General features: G+C 36.6%; 1 protein-coding gene across 2 annotated transcripts in view; it reads left to right on the top strand.

The window, feature by feature from the left end:
• Positions 1 to 21,694, top strand: part of Eya1 (EYA transcriptional coactivator and phosphatase 1) — a 136,656-nt gene that overhangs the window by 70,035 nt on the left and 44,927 nt on the right. For both annotated transcript variants that reach the window (XM_042666172.1, XM_042666164.1), the window contains exons 9-10: positions 2,090 to 2,229; positions 4,300 to 4,383. In XM_042666172.1, the coding sequence (XP_042522106.1) occupies positions 2,090 to 2,229; positions 4,300 to 4,383 (224 nt within the window). The remainder of the gene's footprint in view (positions 1 to 2,089; positions 2,230 to 4,299; positions 4,384 to 21,694) is intronic.

The following is a 21,694-nucleotide window of genomic DNA, read 5'->3' as shown; positions in this document are numbered from 1 at the left end:
ATTATCGTGTGTTCTGTCTCCAATGGGGCTCCTTAGATTCCACACCAAGATGTACATTACAGGATATCATTAAAAGAAAGACTAGACTGATGGTCTACCATTGAGCCATGCTTCTGCCCCTGAGTACAATTACTACATACTAAAATTTTAAAACAAAATAGAGGATAGGAAAGTCAGGCTATGGAGGTTACTAAAAGAAAGAGGGGAATGCTAACAAAGAAGGCAGCTGAGGATGGATGTAGTCAAAATACTTTACATATGAAAACAGGACAATGGAACCTTTGACATTGTTTTAGCAAGCCAGGAGAGAAATTAGGGAAAGTGATAGAGGGAGAAAGTTTGATGGGGACACATTTATGTATACATGGAGCTGGCACCATGCTATCCCCCTTGTACAATGAGTACATGGTAATTAAAAAAGGAAGGCTAAATCTTTCTGCAAAAATACAACTGTGAATCCACTTCACTACTCAAAATGTATTTATTTGGAGCCCCCAAGTCTCTGTAAAATATGGAGGAGACATGCTTGGTTTGTTCAAGAGAGAAAGCCTTCCTCTCCTACCACTGCAACCAAAGGATATTAATGAAGATTTAGAGAATAGTTAATTTTGACCAGTCAGCATCATATTCTAACAGTTCTGTGAGATGTACTGGCTCAAAACTACATCCCAAGGTACCAATACATTAACTTCCTGACTAGAGTTGCTTTGGACTCTTGGGCCATAATTGAATGATACGGTTGTAGCTCGTTTATGGTGGTTTCAATGTATCAGAATCACATAGTTTATATGAGGAATTTGCTAGGTTGATTGAGATAGAAAAACACATAATTGTCTCATCTATAAGTGGTGGGAATCTATTTAGTTGTCAAGATTAAATGGGAGGATAGAGCTATTTCATGTGATTTAGAAATGGAATTTATTCTGTAGAGATCTATTCCTATCTACTCTGACTCAGCGCTTTGAAAAAGCATTTAAACTTGGAAGTAATGCTGAGACCGCGCTGTCTGACACATGCACAGCGTTGGTGGTAGACTCTTGGCTGAATGTAATAATAAATTAATAAAGGCTACTAGGCCTTCAGTTGCTTGCCATAATTTTGTGGTGGAATAACAGTCAAGAACACCAGAGTGAAAACAATCATTCATGTTAGATTGAGAAATTCCCACCTTTATCTAGTAAAGAAATCTGACAGACGGTCTTTGGGGAAAAGCCAGCACACTGGACATCTGGAACTTAGGGAGGTGGCTGATTATCTGATGTAAGTACCGGATAGACTAAGAAAAACCTGCCTAAGAGGTGAGCATGAATGGTTTTTTTGTTCGTTCTGGACACAGGATAAGAATCTCCTTCAGCTACACAGAACTGCTCAGCTCTTCCTTCCAGCCATTTGGGAGTTGTTCTTTATTTTGTGGTTTCTATGTAATTATTTCAGTGGTTTCTCTGAGGTAGCCAGATGGGTAATTATAAGGTGCTGCCTAGTTTGAGATGTTTGGTTCAAAGAGACTAAGACACAAGAGAAGCCTGTGATAGTACTTACTGTGCTAGGTGTGGGTGTTCTCCATATATCTGCTCTCGCTTCCTTATTGTTAGTAAAATGTGGCAGAAAGCAGAGATTTTAGATTTTTCAAAGAAAAAAAAATCTGTTTGATGACCCAATTTTTCCTGCCTCAGAACTGGTAACCTTTTTTTTCCCATCTCTCTCCATGAACTAGAATCATTTTGATAGCTGGAAAGGACAAGCTGGGGTAAATGTTGGAACCTCTCAGGATGGCCAAGTACTATTTGTAGAAAGAGAAAAATGGTTTGGGGAATTGGGATTGGGGCAGCACTGTCTAATCACAGGAAAATCTAGGTTAGATAGTACAACCTGCTTTTTGTTTCCTCCAATTAAATATCAAAGGTTTCTAAACAAATCAGGAATCAGGTACCTCATATATTATGTTCCAATGCCAATAAAAGAGAATGTAGAATGTAAGCAGAATGGAATGTGCTTTACTCTTCAAACTTCCTCCTGAATTAAAAGAAGGTTGATCTTGGCACTATAGCCTGTGAACTTTAAGATGAAAGTCCTTCCTATGTTCTTACAGAGTACAGTACAATCCACAGCCCATCAACACCCATTAAAGATTCAGATTCTGATCGATTACGTCGAGGTTCAGATGGGAAATCACGTGGACGAGGCAGAAGAAACAATAATCCTTCACCTCCTCCAGATTCTGATCTTGAGGTATGTCATCATCCATATATAGGTAAAGAACAAAATATCATTTATGGTTTTATAGAACTGTTATGTGAACAGCAATGGCTATTACCCAAAAGCTTTTGGTTACTGCTTTCTTTTTTATACTAATATTTGGTAGAACAATTTTTCTTTTTTTCACATTAGTGAAAATATGCAGTCATTTTGTTGCTGTCATAATTGGTTTTGGTCTTGTTTTGTTTTGGTAGTGCTGGGGGGGGGGTAGGTAGATGCTAGCATCTTGTTTATGGTAGGAGGGCTCTAACATGCAGCTACATGCTCAGCTCTGTGAAATTCTTTGTTTTCTTTCATATTGACTATAAAATTTATAAAATTCTTTATAAAAGAATTTTATATGTAATGTAATTCATTCAGAATTTTATGTAATTCAGGCTGAACAAAATTCTGTCGTACTGTTTTGTACCATTGCCATTTCAATTAAGTCAGTGCCACGCTGAAAATGCTTAATAAAATTCACTTTGAAACTGAAGACCCACTTGTGTATATTGAGAAAGTAAAACCTGGAATGTTCTACACTAAATGGTAATCAGTTCCTCAGACATGTTTTGGTGAAGTTCAAAGCTGGAGGGATTAAGTAAGAACTGAAAGGGTGGCACATTTCACAATCTTCCCATCCACTGCAATTAGGTTTCTGCTCTTTTGCCAAAGTGAAATCTGATGGTGGAAAACATGATGATTTTGGCCAAAACGATGAACATTTTTCCAGCAGCATTTATGTACACAAATATGTACTGGTGTGAGTGGGAATGGGAAGAAAGACAAGCAGTCTTGGGAGGCTTTCTCTTGTGTCTTAAGATGTTTTTTTAAATAAATTCTTCCAAATACTACTTAAAATTCATTACACTGAAGACCGAAGTACACTTAAGTCTTCCCTCAGTAATCGTCCTTTAGTGTCCACAGGAGAACCTTACTAGAACCTCCACTGAAGATACTAACATCCATGGCTGCTCAGGTCCCTTGTATATGCGATAGGATTTACAAATACAGTCTTTCTTTAAATCACTACTACACTGCTTCTACAACCTCTCTAGAGTACTCTGCATACCAAATACTCATATAATGTAAAGGTAATATAAGTCGTTATTGTCCTGTATTGTTTAAGGAATGATAACAAGGAAAGCTAAGCCTGCATATGTTCCAGACACATATAATATTCAAGTATTTTTCTGTCCTTGAAAAGAATAGATAACAAGGTCTAACTCTGTAGCTCATCCCTTTTATAACTACCTAATGGTTAACTTACAGTGAATAGATTAAGCAAAGTTTTAATTTCTGCATACAAATTTTAATATTTAGCTTGATAAGAATAAAACATAACATTAGTTATTATATCACTTGTTAATGAATGAAGGACTGAGAAAAGGTCAACACAGTGACTTTTAATTAACTTCTCTTTGCTTTCTCAAGTTATAAAAAGATGATAATTCACTTTGTACTTTCTTAGAACTGATACAGATTTTATTCACAGGCAAGAAGACATATTATTTATTTTCTATATTTACATTGATGTTAGTATACTTATCCTCAAGTACCTCATTTGAGGTTATATGTAAAAACAACAACAACAAGATTGGGAGATACTCTTTGAAATAGTTTTGTTTAAGAAAAGGATGAATTAGCTAGGCCTTGGTGGCTCATATCTATAATCCTAGCTACTCAGGTTGAGATCTGAAGATCGCAGTTCAAAGCCAGCCCAGAAAGAAAAGCCTCTGTGAGACTTTTATCTCTAACTAACCACTCAAAAATTAGAAGTGGAGCTGTGGCTCAAAGTGGTAGATCCATAGTCTTGAGCAGAAGAGTTCAGGGACAGCACCAGGTCCTGAGTTTAAGCCAATGACAACAATAAATAAACAAATAAACAAATAAAGCCAATGACAGACAGGAAAGAAAGAAAGAATAACGAAAGAAAAGAAGAAAATGGTAAATTGATATTTTTCATCTATCTCAATTTCAAGACTACTTTGTCAATTTGAAGCAAATTGAATAACAGTTTTCTCAATGAAGCAAAGATACATTGATATGATTCTTCCTTTGTAGAGAGTGTTCATCTGGGACTTGGATGAGACAATCATCGTTTTCCATTCCTTGCTGACAGGATCCTATGCCAACAGATATGGGAGGGTAAGTTCTGACTGGCGTCAATTTTGCATTTCTTTGCAGTAAATAGGCCTAGAATGAATACAAATGTCCAGATGAATACAATTTTAATTTAAGTAATGCATTTTAAATTATAAAATGAGAAACAATTTATTGATACAGTTCAAATGTATAGAATAAGCAAAACATATAAGTGAACAGAAAAGAGATGACTTTTTTAGTCTTAAAAGTAAAATATGCTTTATATGATTGAGTATATGTTTATTTCCAACGCTAATGTGTCAGAAATAATATTCACTACAGTGAATGTTATTTACTTTATAAAATAACAATCACTAAAGTGACTGAATGCTTTTTAAAATATAGAGGTGAGATCTTTTGCTGCTGAATGCTTTAGATGCCTGACTTTTATTCCCAAATGGGACAGTTATTTAATTGATTATTGCCTTTAGTGATTAACAGTGGTGGTATTTTACTTTGAGAATACCTGTGGTGATGTTTTTATATGCTTCTTTACTGTTGAGGCTAAATTTATTTGAATGGTATATGATATTGAGCCCCTGGATGACTATGAATAATACATTCATATGAGAGTTTATTAAAATATTTACCTCAGTGTTGCAGCTAAACAATAAAATCAGAGATCACAGAAGGAAAAAAAAAGATGTCATTTTCATTTTCAGGTTCTGGTACTGTAGTTATGTGTGGAGAATAGATGACAGGTGAAGAAAACTGGGTATCCAGATAGGTAACATGAGGGGTTCTATGAATCACTGGCAACAGAGATGGAGAGAAATGGCTTGGGTTCTGGATTATACTGCAGGTATTGGCTTTTGAAGTGATTTTAGTTGGAGCAGTAGGTGTGATAGAGAAGAATGGCAGGTGATTTCTACATTGTGCCTGAGCAACTGAAAGAATAGTCATGTGTTTGTTCAGATGGGAAGAAAAGCTGATATGGATGGAAAATAGGAAGTATGGAGTTAGACACAACTGAGATGCCTGTTAGGTACCAGGTCCAGGCAAGGAGGCAACTGGCAGAAGAGCCCAAGGCACCCATAAGGTCTGCAGATTTAGAGTCAACAATGCACGATGTGGGGCTAAAACCTCCTAGTCTCTTGTTTTATTTCTTCTAACACTCACTGAGAGCCTTCTTTGTATAAAACACTGTTGTCTCACTGCCTGAAGCATTCCTTGCTGCCCGAGTGGCTTTGAAGGATACATTGCCGAGATATCCAGTCAGCCAAAAGCACTGGAGAAAGCTTACTTAATGCTGTACTCCTCAGGGAGCATTTAGGGTTGAGAAGAATTTGTTCTCAACTCATGATAATCAAGACATGTAAAAGTGTGAGCCTCAACCAAGATTACTCCAAACAATAATAATCACCAGGCTGATGAGAGTGGTTTGTATCCCTTTTGTTCCTCTTACATTCTGCAGGCAGCTTAGTGTCAATCTGCTTTCTTCTTTGGAGTGCAGATTTAGTTATGTTCCTGTCCATTGTTGGTGAAGTATGAGGCTAGGCCTTTCTCCACATGCATATAAAGAAATGAATGCCTGACAATGTGGTAGCTGTTCTGTCTCTATGGGAACCAGATACTTGAGAAGTAGCTTAGTCACAGTAGCTTAGACAGTTCAATGAGTGAGCCATTCAGAGAGGGGACACAGGATCCGGTTGATATAATGCAAAATTAGGGCATGTTACAGCAATATGTACTAAAAAAAAAAGGTTTGAGAATATCCCACCTTTTGTGTAACCCTAGCTGTGGGAAGAAGGCATGTTGGGTATTATAAGGAAGTGTTGCTTTATAACAAAGGTGATGGGAACAAAAAGAGAGTGCTGGTGCACAGTACAACCTTGGCTAAGAAAGGGGAAAACAACAGTGTTGTAGCTGGAAATGAAGTCTATGGATATTATTTTAAGTAAAGATGCTGTTAGTAATATCTGTCCTAGCTGTTTTTGCTTTATATATTTATTTTCAAACTAAATCCAAATTACTGAATTTCCTGAAAGAAAACTAGTCCTTTAAAAAAAATAGTTCTCCATTGAATGGAGAAATAGACGATCTAAACCAATTGTTAATATCAAAGCACACACATCTACCTTGTATTTAGCTAAGTATGATGCTGATGAGTCAGGTTCACTGGAAGCCTTCCTAGGGTTCCCACACCCAATGGCTCCATTGTTTACCTGCTCTCTTATTGTTTAGCATCTGTGTCTCATAGGAATTTGGGTTAGAATGGATCTTAATGGTATTGAGCCTCACTCCTCATTTTATGAAAAATAAAATCTGAATACTACACTAACATTTAGGAAAAAAAGATGGCATAAAAATCTTAGCCTGTTTCCTTGTACACCTATTAAAAACATTCTCAATATCCAGCACTCATTTAATGCAACATTAATACTGTAAAATTGCTATGTCCAAGGCTATTTTATAGAGGAGAAGTTGTGAGAGGTTAGAAATCAAATGAATAAAATATTTCGGACTCTGACATAAATTTATATTCAATAAATACTAGATGTATTTGAATATAGGTGAGACAACTAAAAGCAATAAAAACAAAAACAAAAAACAAAAAACCCACCAATGTGTACCAGTGGCTCATACTTATAATTTAGCTATTTGGGTGCCCAGGCAGGAAAATTCATGAGATTCTAATCTGCAATTAGCCAGCAAAAAGCTGGAAGTGGGCTGGGCACTGGTAGCTCTTGCCTAAAATCCTAGCTACTCAGGAGGCTGAGATCTAAGGATCTAATTATTTCCAATTAACTACTAAAAGAGCCAGAAGTGAAGCCGTTACTCAAGTGGTAGAGTGCTAGCCTTGAGGGGAAAAAGAGGTCAGGGATAGCACCTAGGCCCTGAGTTCAAGCCCCAGGAACAGCAGATACACACATGAGTGCTTGTGTGCACACATGTACACACACACTCACCCTGGAAGGTGGGCCTGTGGCTTATGTGGTAGTACACCAACCTTGAGGGAAAAAGCTAAGTGACAGTGTCCAAGCACTGAGTTTAAGCCCCAAGACCGGGTAGGTGTAGGTGCACCCACACCTCAAATATTGGCATGGTATTAAGTAATATGATAGTTTCTTCAAATTTCTCACTATGGAATGATGGAAAAGAGGTGATGACTGAGTTTAAACATATCTAACATACAGTCTCATCTCCATTTTCAGCTGTTTAGGCAAATTATTTATTCTTATTGAACCTAGATTTTCTCATCTGTTAAGCCATCTCATCTTCTTGACTTACAGGATTAAATTGCATCATGAGTTTGAAAGTACACTATCTTCCTAATGACAACAACCCATAGCTAGAAAAACATGTCAATTGTTGAACTTGTAATGGCTCTTTGAGTATTTGTTTTATAACACACAGAATCTCAATTCTCCCAGTGAGTTTTGGTCCTCTTAACCCATTTTAGAAAATGTGATCTTGAGGAGGTTAAAAATTTGGAGAGCAGTTTATCTAGTCTGTGTCATCAGAACACTTCCATTAGGTGGTAAAACTTTTTTGGGGAGCTGGGGGGACACCACTGAAATTCAGGACCTTTAAAAAGATGTACCATCAGCATAGTACAGAGCTAAGGATCCCAGTGTCTTCCCTGGGTTGCAGAGGAATTGGTTCCTTTGTTAATGCAATTGCCCTATTGGACCATTAATACCAGGGTTTTCAAACTTTCTGTAAAGGGTTATGAGATAGATATTTCAGACACTGTTGGCCATATGCTGAATATGAGTGTTCAGCTTTGCCCTGGGAAGAGCTAAAGCAGCTATGGCTGGTATATAAACAAATAAATGTGCCATGTTCAAATAAAACTTGATGGATAGCCCTCAAATTTGAATTTTATGTGATTTCCATGTCTTAGGAAATGCTGTTTTTCTGTTTCTTCTTAAAAATCTAAACTATGGATTGATAGACCACACTGTATAGGCCAACTATGGCTCACGGCCTGATTTTGAGGTAATGATGTTGTTTGACTTGTAAAAGCTTATTTTCAAAAGGAATAGCACCAAGAAGAATGTGTGTCAGAGATTCTGTATAGCTGGCAAAAATGTGAATATTTACTATCAATTTCTGAAGAGAAAGGTGAGCCCTGATTCAGCACAGACTCTGACAATATCACTGTGGTGACCCCAGACACCATGTAGGCATCACCTGAAGCCATATGAGATCCCAAGGAAGCTCAGGCCAGCACATATCTTTATCAGGGAAAATAAAAATGGCTAAACACGCAGGCTTAAAAAGTAAGGGTACAAACACAATGCAAGTGTGTTTCTTTCTGATTTGACAGTATAGAGTAGAATATTCCAGGTTGCTTAGCTTGGAAAGATTTAGAGGTGCAGATAATTGTCACAATAACTTTAGCATGAGGGTTTTGAGGTTTCCGGGATTGTTGTCATCAGTAATCAGCCCACAGAAAGAAAAGGCAAGGGACCACATGAATGGGAGCTTTGTGGACCAGGCTAAGGAGTGCATATCTCACTCTGTCCATGACATTGGACTTGACCTTCTAGCCCAGCACCAGGGAGGCTGAGCAATGTGGTATCTGTGTGCACATGAATAAACTGAGAATGGATGTTCATGAATGGACAGCATCACAACTGTTGTCCTCAAGTTCATTAATGAGTGAACCTCAAATCTCACTTTCAAATCCTCTGGGACTCTGGCTATCCTTACAGAGCAGAGTCTAAGCCTGTAGCTGGGAGCCTCCAAGATCATAAGAAATCAGTGCAATCTCAAAGGAGGATATCCTGTTTTGTTTATCTTCATATATCCATACTTGAATTAGATGAAAATGACAACATATCATTTTATATATAACGATCCCTGATGAACAGGAGTCATCCTAGCTCCCAACGACATGCTGTCTTGCCATGTCCAACCAGCCCCTTACCCTAGAGCCTTAGGAAAGCACCTTCACTTCTGCTGTCTTAACCTTCCCACCTCAGAATAGAAGTAATGGTGGCACTGTTAGGAGAAGAGTGTGAAAAATCTAAAAGAGTGTGAAAAATCTTGAGGACACTATAGAAATAAATGTTAGTATTGTTACTTTGGGGGCCCCAAGAAGGGAGTGGACATATTTTATGATTTCCAGAAGCAGCAGAAGAGATGTGGAGGTCAAAAATAGTACAAGTAGTCAAAATCATGTAGAGAAAAAGTATGTGTGTGTGTGAGTGTGTGTGTGTACATACATACATATACCTAGTTAGGGGCTCACACTTGGAGAAAATGAATATGTTAAAGTAGCAACAAAACATTACACTTTCATTCTTTTGTTCAGCTCTTAAAATTTGTACTGCTATCACACATATCTTTATCTTTTTAAAAATGAGGACATTTGGCTCTGAAAAATTAAATTATTCATATGGATGCTGGTGGCTCTCGCCTGTAAACTTAGCTGAGATCTGAGGATCGAAGTTCAAAGCCAGCCTTGGCAGCAAAGTCCATGAGACTCTTACCTCCAATAAACTACTCAGAAAAAGCCAGAAATGGTGCTGTGGCTCAAGTGGTAGAGTGCTAGCCTTGAGTATAATGAAGCTCAGGAACAAGACCCATGGCTTGATTTCAGACCCCAGAATTGGTAAAATAAAAATAAAATAATATATATTATTGACTAAAGAAAGCATCTCCATGGGGCTGGGAAGGTGGCTCAGTGGTAGAGCGCTTGCCTTGCATGCCTGAGGCCCTGGGTTCGATTCCTCAGCACCACATAACCAAAAAGAAAAAAGCCAGAAGTGGCGCTGTGGCTCAAGTGGTAGAGCGCTAGCCTTGAGCTGAAGAGCTGAGGAACAGAGCCCAGGCCCAGAGTTCAGGCCCCACGACCGGACCCCCCCCCCCCCGCACCCCCCCAAAAAAAGAAAGCATCTCCATCAACTGGCAATGCAAGGATTGCAATCTAGTGTTTTGAGTGGTCCTTTGCCCTGTACACAGCACTGAGTGACAGGACTTTATGCTGTAGGCTAGGGGATGCCAAGAGCGATCTGAAACATCAGAGTGACATGATGGACATGTACAATCAGGAAGAGAAATCTGATGGCAAAGAAAAAATTCTTGTGCAGTGCTCCTGGTAGGAAATAATGAAGGCCTAAATAGTGGCTGTAACACTAGAAAGGAGCAGAGAGATAGGAGAGTGGTTACAAATGAAATCTTGATAGGTCTTTTGATTGGATTTAGCTGTTTAGCCTTTTCCTTGGCATGGAGTGGGTTTCAGATGTTTAGGCCAATTGGCCAGGTCCACTCTGGCATTCTTTCTCTCCTTCCACCCTCTTGTACCACTTCTTGGCACTTGTCCTATGTTTGGGATTCAATGGTTTTTTTCTTCACAATCAAAATTAATCTTTGGAATGATGAAGTTCTTTCTCTTAATTCTTTACATGGGAATTTGAACATGTTGAAAGGGAATTTCTCAAGGAGAAAATTCACACAGTGAAGTGTCGGGTATCTAATCAGTAAAAACTACCTGATTAACACCACCCTGGAGTTGGATTTTTTTTCCAAGTCATTCAGGCAACAGTTCAGCCATGACTCATTTTTCACATGCATATGATCCCTTACTTTAATCCAGATTACTTCTTAATTGGCATCAGATTTATGCCCAACTCTCCAAACTTGACATTTTACTACAGCTGTCCAATGATAGAACCTTCACCAATTTGAAAAATATGAATGTACTTTAAAAACTATTGATATCTTTAGACAACAGAAAGGACATTGTTGGATGTCTGGGCTCTCCTGGGTTGAACTTATCATTTAAATAAAAATGTTAATGTTTTGAAGGAAAAATAATATTTCAGCATATAATTTTTCTCTTTTCTCAGATAAGGGAGCTCATTTGCAAAGCTTCCTTAATCCTTCTCCAGTAAACAACCATCAAGAGGCCTTGAGAAAATAAACCCTATTGGGACAGAGTGCCCATTCCTGTTTTTTCAGCCTTTTTCCCCCCAAACAAAAGATCTTGGGTAGGGAGAATTTTTAAATGACACCCAAGCCCTGTTTGTAGCTGTAATATTAGCATTCTAAATAAGCATTATAAACATAAGGGATCTAAAACATGTATTGCCCAACAGCTAGTCCTTGATCTGAGCATACTTAAGAAGATTTTTAAATGGAGCTACACATTCTCCTTAACCAGCTTGTTTTGTTAGCATAAGGCCTCCTAGGACACTACAGCTCTCAGTGATTGCTGCTGGTAGAGGGAGGCTTAGGGGGCCCATGTAGAATCTAAAATCCATGCAGATAGTTCTTAGAAATGTAATTGTTTGTTGCACAGTATCACCATGTCCAAGTAACTGATCTTGTCATAGTTTCTGAAGAGGCTGAAACATCTTCTAAAAGTTCTTTCTAACCTAAAATTAATAAATAACACTTATTTTATTTTATCATTAATACGTTTTTTTAATTGTGAAAATACCGTACAGAGGGATTACAATTACATGAGTAAGGAAATGAGCACATTTCTTATCAAGCATTGTTGCCTCCTCCTTTGTTTCCCCTTACCATCCCTACCCTCCCATATCCCCCCCAAATCCCCTTCCCCTACCCTCCCAAAGTTGTAAAGTTCGTTTTTCGACATAATGTCTTGTATATCTCATTGTTGCAATGAGTCCACCTGTATCCCTGCTTAAACAATTTGTTTTTTCCCTTCCCCTCCACATATTATACCAACATCAAATACAGTGAAAACAGGGGTTATAACACTTTTTAAGAACGTGATATATTCTAATTTGTGATCCAAAGTAGTAAGGCAATTGCTGGAATTGTGTAGTCCAGGAGAAGCTACACAAAAGACATTTCTCATGCATTTTGCTTGTGTTTATAAGCTGTGAATCATATTGGAATAATAATTAAAAGGCAAGGTTCATTTTCGTATTTATCTGGTTTTTAGCATGAACAGATAAGTACATTGCAGAGCACCATTACTAACTTCGAATTCTGTAGTCATCGAAAACTCAAACAGTACTTAAGAATTAACTTCTTAAATTAGGTTCTTCAATGTCTGAACCGAAGGAATTTAAATTAAGCACTTTATTTCATCTAGTTATTTACTTTCTTTTACTGTAAGTTTTTTTGTTTTTTAGTATAGAATAGTAAAATGGTAAAGAATATAAAAGTATAAGAAGGAATGCCTGGGTAAAGAACATTAAATGAGAGCTCTATTCAAAACAGGAGTCATTTTTCTTTGAACACTGTACTGGAGTATCTGAGCAATAAACACAGGCGCTTCTGTATCAATGTCTGCTGCCCTTTTTAGTTCTTATAATAAACTGAAGTGACTTTTGGACTACACAGATCAAGTGTAATATTTGGAATTTTTGGCATTACTAAATCAATACTAAAAATCTTGAGCCATATCTTTTAAAACATAGTTACATAAAAGATTGAGACACTCTATTGGTTAAATAGTTAGATTTAAGGTACCTCAAAGAAGGAGAAAAGATACTTTGATTTTATTTTGGTTATTATTTTTAAAGTATAATTCTATACTCAGAGACATACTAGATCCTATTCTGAAAAGCTAATAAGAGATATCAACACCTTTTCCTTCAGGTTTCTATTTCAAAATAACTGTAGATACTCAAAGCCAAAGTAAATATTGGAGAAAATGAATGTTGGGGTTTTGGGGGGTTGTTTTTTGCCCTCTCAGAAGCAGCCACAATTCTGAAGGGTGTTTTGTGTTAGCCACTAAAAATAGATTACATTGTCATTGGATGCTGGCAAGTAAGAGATGATGCTTTTTTTTTTTTTTAACTGTTCCTTGTGATGGTTTTGTTCAATATTTGACTCTCCCTTAAGCCAGTGTGGTAATTTTGTACAGGATGCCAGAATGACATACTTAATTGGTACTGAGCAGGTAGAAAACTCTGCAATAGTAACTTCCAGAACTGATCAAAGAACAGTGAGAAAAGTTTTGGTGTCCACAGGAAACCCACGGTTCCTCAATGTCTCCACCTACAATAAGGCATTAGCCCAGCTGGCTGTAGATAGAACTCAGGGTACTAAAAAGTGTCTTGTAAAGCATGCCATGATTTTTGTTGTTGAAAGCTTTTGTTGGGTCTTTTTTAAAACCATTCTCCATAAACGTTTTGCATATTTTAAACTTACTCCCAAGTATCTTATCTTTTTGGTGTTATTATAGATGATCCTTTCCTTCCATTATCTCTCTGCTTGTGATTTGTATTTATGATAATGACTTCTACCTATTTACCTAATTTGTCACTGACTTATTATTGTGTACCTTTTGTTGTTGGGACTGAGTCTTTTGAATTTTCAAGTCAGATTCACAGTTTCTCAATAGTAAAAGTTTTAGTTACATCTTTTCTTGGTAGTATTTCCCATTGCTGTTCTTTCTTCTTAACAGTGCTGGTGGGTAAATAAAATGCCATATTAATTAATAGACCTGAGGAGATGAGAGGAGGAAAAGTATTTTGCTGTGAAGGAGATAAAGCTGCTGAATTTACAGGAAAAATATCTATTATTATGCAAGACTATCCATGAAAGAGTATGTGGCTGTTTTCTGATGTTTTAAGAAAGCTCTGAAAACTTTGCCTGCTTCCTTCTGTGCCAAGCTTTGCTCAGAATCGGGTGACAGAGGAACCCTGAAGCAGGGCCTCTGCAGCTATCCAGCTCGTAAAATTAGATATTGCCTCTGTACCCTCTTCTTCAATGCCTGAAAGCCAACTTCATAAACATAACTACAACATAAAAAGAGTAACCTCCTGATGAGATTGAGGAAAGGTACATAGCACCTTTCATCAGTATTGAATTACTAGAGTTAAGATAAAAGACAATGTATAAACACTAGAATCAGCAATGCAGACCCTACAACATTGCTCATCATACATGGGTGACAAAATAGGCTGAATGACTGACAGCTTCAGCCTGGTCACCAGCTTAAAGCCTTCCCATGTAAAATGTACCTGATAACCCTCTTCCCCAGGGATCTGGAAACATTAATTCGAGGCTGATTTGAATACTTACATTACAGGGTAAGATCCCATGCTAAATCTTAGGTCTACCTAAATCCTGAAAAGTCTATCAACAGAATTTGTCGTAAGTAGTAGATGTTACTCAGGATCTTAGCCTTCTACATAAAGTAGATGACTTTGGGGTAACCATCATTTTAAAAAGGTCCATGAAAGTGAGTCCGAAAATTGGACTCCCTTGGATCCCTCCTCAAGTACCTACACAATACGCTAAGAGTTACAAGGGCCTTGACTCTTAGAACATAGGACTAGCCACATACCCCTCTACAGCCTGAGTCACCATCTGACACTAACCTAGCCTGACACTAACCAATTGTTCAGAAAATCAGTCTTTCATGTTTATATGAAACACAAACGTGCTGTGTAGCTGTCGTTCTGCCTTCAGGGAGCCAATAAATTCATAAAATAGGCTGTTGCTAGAGTATGAAGGAATTCTCAGCCACACTGCCATTGACACTGAGCTGATGTTACTGTACATCATTAAGAGTGAAATTGCAGAATCTCTAAAGGATTAAGAATGAAAAACAAGTAACCAGTCTCCTTACATTATTCTTGACAGGTATTTCCTAGAAGCTACAATTATTTAACTAGTGAGAAATCACTAGTAATAGGAAGTCAAATGATAACACTAACATAATGGAGCAGGAACAAAAGAAAAATCAGGATCTACAGGAGCCATGCAACCAAAAATGTAACGCCAGAGGCCCTAAATGAGGTGCTTCTAGGATTACCGCTGTTCTTAAATTACGCCAAGCTTTCTCCCTCACAGCTGATCAACATTGCAGTGAAACTCTGTCATTCCTAAATGTATGACAGAAAGATCTCGTGGCTTCAGTTATAAATGTAGGCACTCCTCTAGTTCCTAGAAAGGAATGCTGCATTTGACAAAAATGAGAGAAGTTAACACAGCAAAGCAGAAACTGGCATATTCTAAACCCTGACTCACTCCTGGGCATAGATTATCCAAGCAAGGTCTAGCCTATTCTCAAGTAAAAGGGGATATCCAAGTCTTTTGCAATTTTGTTTTCTTTTTCTCTCTTTCTTCCTTCTTTTAGGAGAATTTTAGAAGTATGGTTTGCATATGCTTTAAAATTTCATAATAAATCCTTCAACAACGTTTCACATTGTGATAGTATTCAATATTATTTCAGTTCAGTGAACATTTTATGTATTTTGCATTCGTATATATATAGCCCTAAATACATATATATAATATATATATATATATAGCTTACTGTAGAAACTTTCACACTTATACAAAAATAGATAGACCCAATGTATAATGAAACCCAAAGTAACCTCTGTAGCTACAACATATATCAAGGTTAGTTATTCACATGTTGTTATCTATATATCTTTACAACACACACCCCAACTGCCCTATTCTATGCCAGGACTTTTGAAGGAAAATCTCAGATCATATACATTTTAATTTGTATATATTTTAGTATATATTTAAGGCTCTGTTAAAAGAAAAATTTTAGGACAGAAATAATAGTACATAACAATGTAAGTATCTTTGCCAACTAGCAAAATTATCATTAAATACTTAATAGTAATATATGGTTTTTAAAAATGTTTACTTTTAACTGAGAAGACATAAATGTTACCTTATTAGCCATTTTTAAGTACAAAGTTCGGTAGTATTATGTACCCTCGCATTGTTGTGTTACCAATCTCCATAAATTCTCAATCTTATAAAACAAAAGGTCTATATCCATTCAAACTTCCCATTCTCCTCTACTATCAGTTCCTGGAAAACTCTCTTTCTGTCTCTGTGAATCTTGCTACTTCTTTCAATGAAACCATACAGTATTTGTCTTTTTAGTGACTGGTGTATTTCACTTAACATGATGTCTTCAAGATTTAGTCCTGTTGTGGCAAGAATAGAATTTCCTTCCTTCCTAGTTAATTAATTTTTAACACAGGGTCTTATTGGGTAGGTCTGGCTAGCCTGTGTTATGTTATGTTACATAACAGTTATGTAACATAACATAACACAGGCTAGCCCTGAACTGTCCATTTTCCTGCCTCAAGCTCCTGAGTGCTGAATATACCACCGTATCTGAAAGGATTTCCTTTCTTTTCAAGGCTAAATAATATTCAGTTGTGTGTGCGCACCACACTTTGTTAGTCATTCATCCATCAGTGAATATTTGACTTGCTTGTACATTTGGCTGTTTCAAGAGTTCTTACAAATATAACAGTTCTTTATATATTTTAGATACTGACCAGACATGTGACTTGCAAATATTTTCTCCAATTTTGTAGGATCTTTTCAACTCAGTTAATTGTGCCCTTTGATGTACATCAGTTTTTAATTTTGATCCTGTCAAATTTAGGAATTCTTTTGTTCCCTGTACCTTTGGTGTCATACAAAGAAATCTTTGCCATTTCCAGTGTCTTGAAGCTTTTCCCCTGAGAGTTTTAGAGCTTAGTACTTTCAGTGAGTTTTAGAGCAAGATCTTTGAGACCTATTTTGAGTGAATTTTTCTGTATGAAAAAGGTAATGATCAAATTTCATTCTTCTACATATTGATACCCAGTTTTCCAAGCACCATTTGCAGAAAAGCTTGTCATGTCCTCATTGAAAAGTCTTGCACCTTTGTTAAAAATCATTTGGCCATATATTCAAGGGTTTATTTCTGTTCTTCCTATTCTGTTTGCCTATGCATCCATATCTGCACCAAATGCACATTCTTTTCATTAATGCAACCTTACATTCAGTTTTGAAACTATAAAATTTGATACTTCTAAGTTTGTTACTTTTCAAGATTGTGATGGCTGGTTAGGTTCCCATATCAAATTTAGGATGGCTTTTGTTGTCATTGTTGTTTTATTCTGCAAAGGATTAACACAATATGTGTTTGCTAGGGACTATGTTAAATCTATAAATAACTCTGGTTAGTGTTAACATTATGATATTTAGTCTTACATATATGAAAATAGGATGCCTTTGTATTTATGTCTTCTTAACTGTCATCCAGCAATATTTTGTAGTTTCAATATACAAATCTTTGTTTCTGTTTGGTTTATTCCGAAAGTACTTTTTGTAAATAGAATTGTTTTTTGGTGTTTTTCGCTTGTATTTTGCTGGTCCTGGGGCTTGTACTCAGGGCCTGGGCACTGTCCCTGAGCCTCTTCATGCTTAAGGCTAGTGCTCCATCTGAGCCACGGTGCCACTTCCATCTTTTTCTGAGTAGATTACTGGAGATAAAAGTCTCATGGACTTCCGTGCCATGGTTGGCTTCAGACCCCAATCCTCAGATCTTAGCCTCCTGAGTAGCCAGGATTACAGGTGTGATCCACTGGCACCTGGCTTTTTATTTTATTATTTTATTTTTTAGTCTCCTTCCCAGATTAACCATTGTTAGTATACAGAAATACAACTAATTCTTGTGCATGTTGATTATGTACCTTACAATGATGCTAAATTTGTTTCTGCTATTAACTTTCTTTTTGTTTGATGTTTTCTAAATATACAAACATACTGCAAACAGGTCAATCTTGCTTTATTTTTTTATTTTTTTTTATTGTGAGAATACCATACAGAGGTGTTACAATTATATGGGCAAGATAATGAGTACGTTTCTTATCAAGCATTATTGCCTCCTCATTGTTTCCCCTTCTTGCTTTAAAATTTTGATATTTTTTATTTATCATTCTTGTCTAATTACTTGCTCAGGTCAGATCTTCCAGCACTATTATATAGATATGGCAAAAGCAATCTTTTTATCTTGCTATTGATCATACAGGGAATTTTTCCAGACATTCATCACTGAATATAGTATTAGCTATAGGCATATATATAATATATTATATTGATATAATTTCTTTCCATTACTCATTTGTCCTTTGTGTTTTCTTCAAGGGCTTCATTTATTTTGGCTATCTGATTTCTCTAGCATTTTAAGTTTGTACATTCTCATTCAATCTTTTCTTTTTAAACCCTTGGTGTTTCTGTTGAAGTAACCAGACCATCTGTCCTATAAGTCTGGGTTTTCTTGATTGCATTCCTGATGTGTATTTAACAGTTCCTTCACTATATTTCCTACAAATTGATAGTTATGCCTAAGAGCTTAATTTATTCAGGTTTCTTTCCTTTTCTCTTTTTTTCTTATGTATATTTTCAGTCAAGACTGTAGATGGGATATATCCCTCTAGAAGGAAATGCATATATCTCGTTGCTGTTCTTTGTTTTGAAAACTTTACTTTTCCAACTGGGCAGCATCCTTCAGCCTTCAGTCATGCCCTTGTTTACTCAGTATGTCTTTCTCTCTAGCTCAAGGACAACACATTAGGAGAGAAAACACAAAAGTTAAGGGAAATTTTTAAACCAGGAAGACAATTCAACAGAACCAAGTCTGTGTAGATAGGCTGCCCAAAACAAAAAGGACTGAATTTCTATTGCTGATAACTAACCCAGAACTACTTTTGATGAAGCAAATTTGAAGGAATTCAAAATTCACTTTCTGAATTTGGTGATTTTCTTTCTGGAATAACTCTAAAATATTTTCATGTATCCTTGGTCAAGGCTTCCTTGTCTTCTCTGGCAGGTAGGGACATGTCCTCAGTGACTCATGCTGAGTAAGTTCACAGGTGTCATTCTTTTCTTTCTCTTTTTAAATTATCATTCATTAGTTGTACAAAGGAGGTTGGTTTATTGTGAAATTTCCAAACACATATACTATGTATTCTCATCAGCCTGGCTCCAGTATGGTGTTTTTGTTTATTTGTTTTTAAATGTTTTCGACAGGTTAATGAGTGTCAGTTTTCTAGCCACCATTTCAAGTCTGGGAGTGAATGAATATGCTTGATCTCTAGTTAAACTTACCTCCTGGTGGCTAATTTTAAAGGTACACACAACTATGCTACTTGAAGCTTGAATCCAGCCACAGATACTTTCCCTTCAGATAGTTTCCTTATAAATTCCCCAAATCCCCATTACAAATAAAATGCTTCTCTAAAATAGCATATTTCTCAAAATCTAGAGTACAGAGTCATTTTGCAAGTACTGAAAACTATTTAAAGGATCCATTGAGGCTACTGATAGTTCCAAATTTAATACCTTCAAAGGAGCTCTTGAAGGCTTATTAGTGTAGTCATACATATGTCACTACCAGCCACTTGTTGATGGATTTAGGTAGGGTCAAGATTTTGCAATACTTAATTCTCCCCATTTATTTGTTAATTTAATTGAATTAAGTTAACTTAATTAAGTTAATTTGTCAAATCATTTTGGGCTGTGCTGCAGTTCTTATTCACAAAGTTTCACTATTAGTGATAAACACTATAGGTTAAAATGTATATATGACTAACCTAAAATGATCTTACCACTTAACTAGGCAAGAAATCGATTTGTTTCTTAAGGAACTCATCCAGATTTCATTTCTATTGCTGCAGTTTCTGATTCCATTTGATTGACATGATTTCTTCCCTTTGTTTCTAAATCTTGAGAGTATAGGCACTTTTGCCAGCTTCCTTTAGTTGTGGCATCCATCTTCCCCAGTAATCAGAGAAGCTAGCTTGTTATCTTTTTTAAAAATTTAATTTTATTGACAAGGTGATATACAGAGGGGTTACAGTTACATCAGTAAGGTAATGAGTACATTTCTTGTCCAAAAGTGTTACCCCCTCCCTGTTTCTCCCATTTTTCCTCCCTCCCGACTTCCCTTCCTCAAGTTGTAAAGTTCATTTCCAACATAGTGTTTTATGAATATCACTGTTGCATTAGCTCACCCTTTGTCCTTTGTCTCCCCCATTTGTTATTCTCCTTCCTTTCCCCAAATCAGATAAACATATATACAAGACACACAGAGTACCATAAAAAAAAAAAAAAAACAGTGACAACAGAGGATACACCAAAGGAAAAAAAATGAAAGAAAAAAGAAATAACTTTACACAAACATTAAAAAACCCTCTTGTTCCCATATTTTGGCATTCATCTCAATTAGCATCATTTTATTTATGGTCATATGTACATGGCTATTGAGATATTGTGATCCTCTGCTAGGACTATCCTAAACACATACTAATTATTACAAATGAGGGAAACCATGATGGAGCCTATGTTTCTTTAGGTCTGACTTACTTCAATTAATATGATTTTTTTCAAGTCTTTCCATTTCCTTATGAATGGGGTGATGTTATTGTTTCTGATGGAAGCATAGAATTCCATTGTGTATCTACACCACATTTTTTTGGTCTATTCATCTACTTAGCTATGGTAAATAACACTGCAATGAACATAGTTGTGTTGGTAGCTTTAGTATGCCTTGTTTGTGATCATTTGGGTAAATGCCTAGTGGGATGGCTGAGGAACTTCCATACTGCTTTCCAGAATGGTTGAACCAGGTTACATTCCCACCAACAGTGTAATAGCATTCCCTTTTGGCCACATCCCCACCAGCATCTGTTATTGTTTTCTTGATAATGGCCATTCTAACTGGGATGAGGTAGAATATCTATGTTGTTTTGACTTGCATTTCTTTTATGGCAAGAGATGTTGAACATTTTTTCATGTGTCTATTGGCTATTCCTATTTCTTCTCCAGAGAAATCTCTTTTTAATTCTTTAGCCCATTTATTAATCTAGTAGTTATTTCTTTGAGGATTTGTTATTGTGGGGAAAGGTTAATTTTTTGAGCTCTAGGTATATTTTTATATGAGGCTCTTGTCTGTTATATAACTAGTGAAGATCTTCTTCCAGACTGTGGGCTATTTATCTTGCTAGCTATGTCCTTTGCTATATAGAAACTCTACAGTTTAATGTGATCCCATTTATTCAGCCTTTCTTTAATTTGTTGTTTTTGGATCTTTATTTAGGAAGTTTCAACTGTGCCAAGGAGCCCTAGTGTATCCCCTATGCCTTCCTGTAATATTTTCGGGGCATCTGCTCTTACCTCGAGGTCCTTTATCCATTTGGAGTTGATTCAGGTGCAGGTGATATATAAGAATCTAACTTCAATTTTCTACACATATATAGCCAGTTCTTCCAGCACCATTTGTTGAAGAGGCTGTCTTTCTTGGAGGGCCACTGGCAGTCTCTCCTGGGATGCCATGCTTCTTGCTCCCACCTTAACTTCCTCCAAATTAACATACTGTTAACTTGGCTCTTAAAAACATGGTTATTTCAAAAATTCTGACATGAGGAGTTATTTGAAAATTCTGTAGAAATTGCATTGTCCTATACTTAGAGTAAAAGCCAGTTTTTAATTTGTAACTTCTTTAAAGTAGCCTTATAGAAGGAGGTGACAGTGTCACTGTGCTTTCTGACACTAGGATCAATATCCGTGATAACTAACATATTTTTTTAAAAAAAAGATTGTTTTGTATCATTGCTTTGGAGAC

The sequence above is a fragment of the Dipodomys spectabilis genome, unplaced genomic scaffold, assembly GCF_019054845.1.
Source record: "Dipodomys spectabilis isolate Male_0828 unplaced genomic scaffold, ASM1905484v1 ptg000015l, whole genome shotgun sequence".
Lineage (NCBI taxonomy): Eukaryota > Metazoa > Chordata > Mammalia > Rodentia > Heteromyidae > Dipodomys > Dipodomys spectabilis.
The sequence above is the reverse complement of the archived record's forward strand: the minus strand, read 5'-3'. Positions and strand labels throughout refer to the sequence as shown.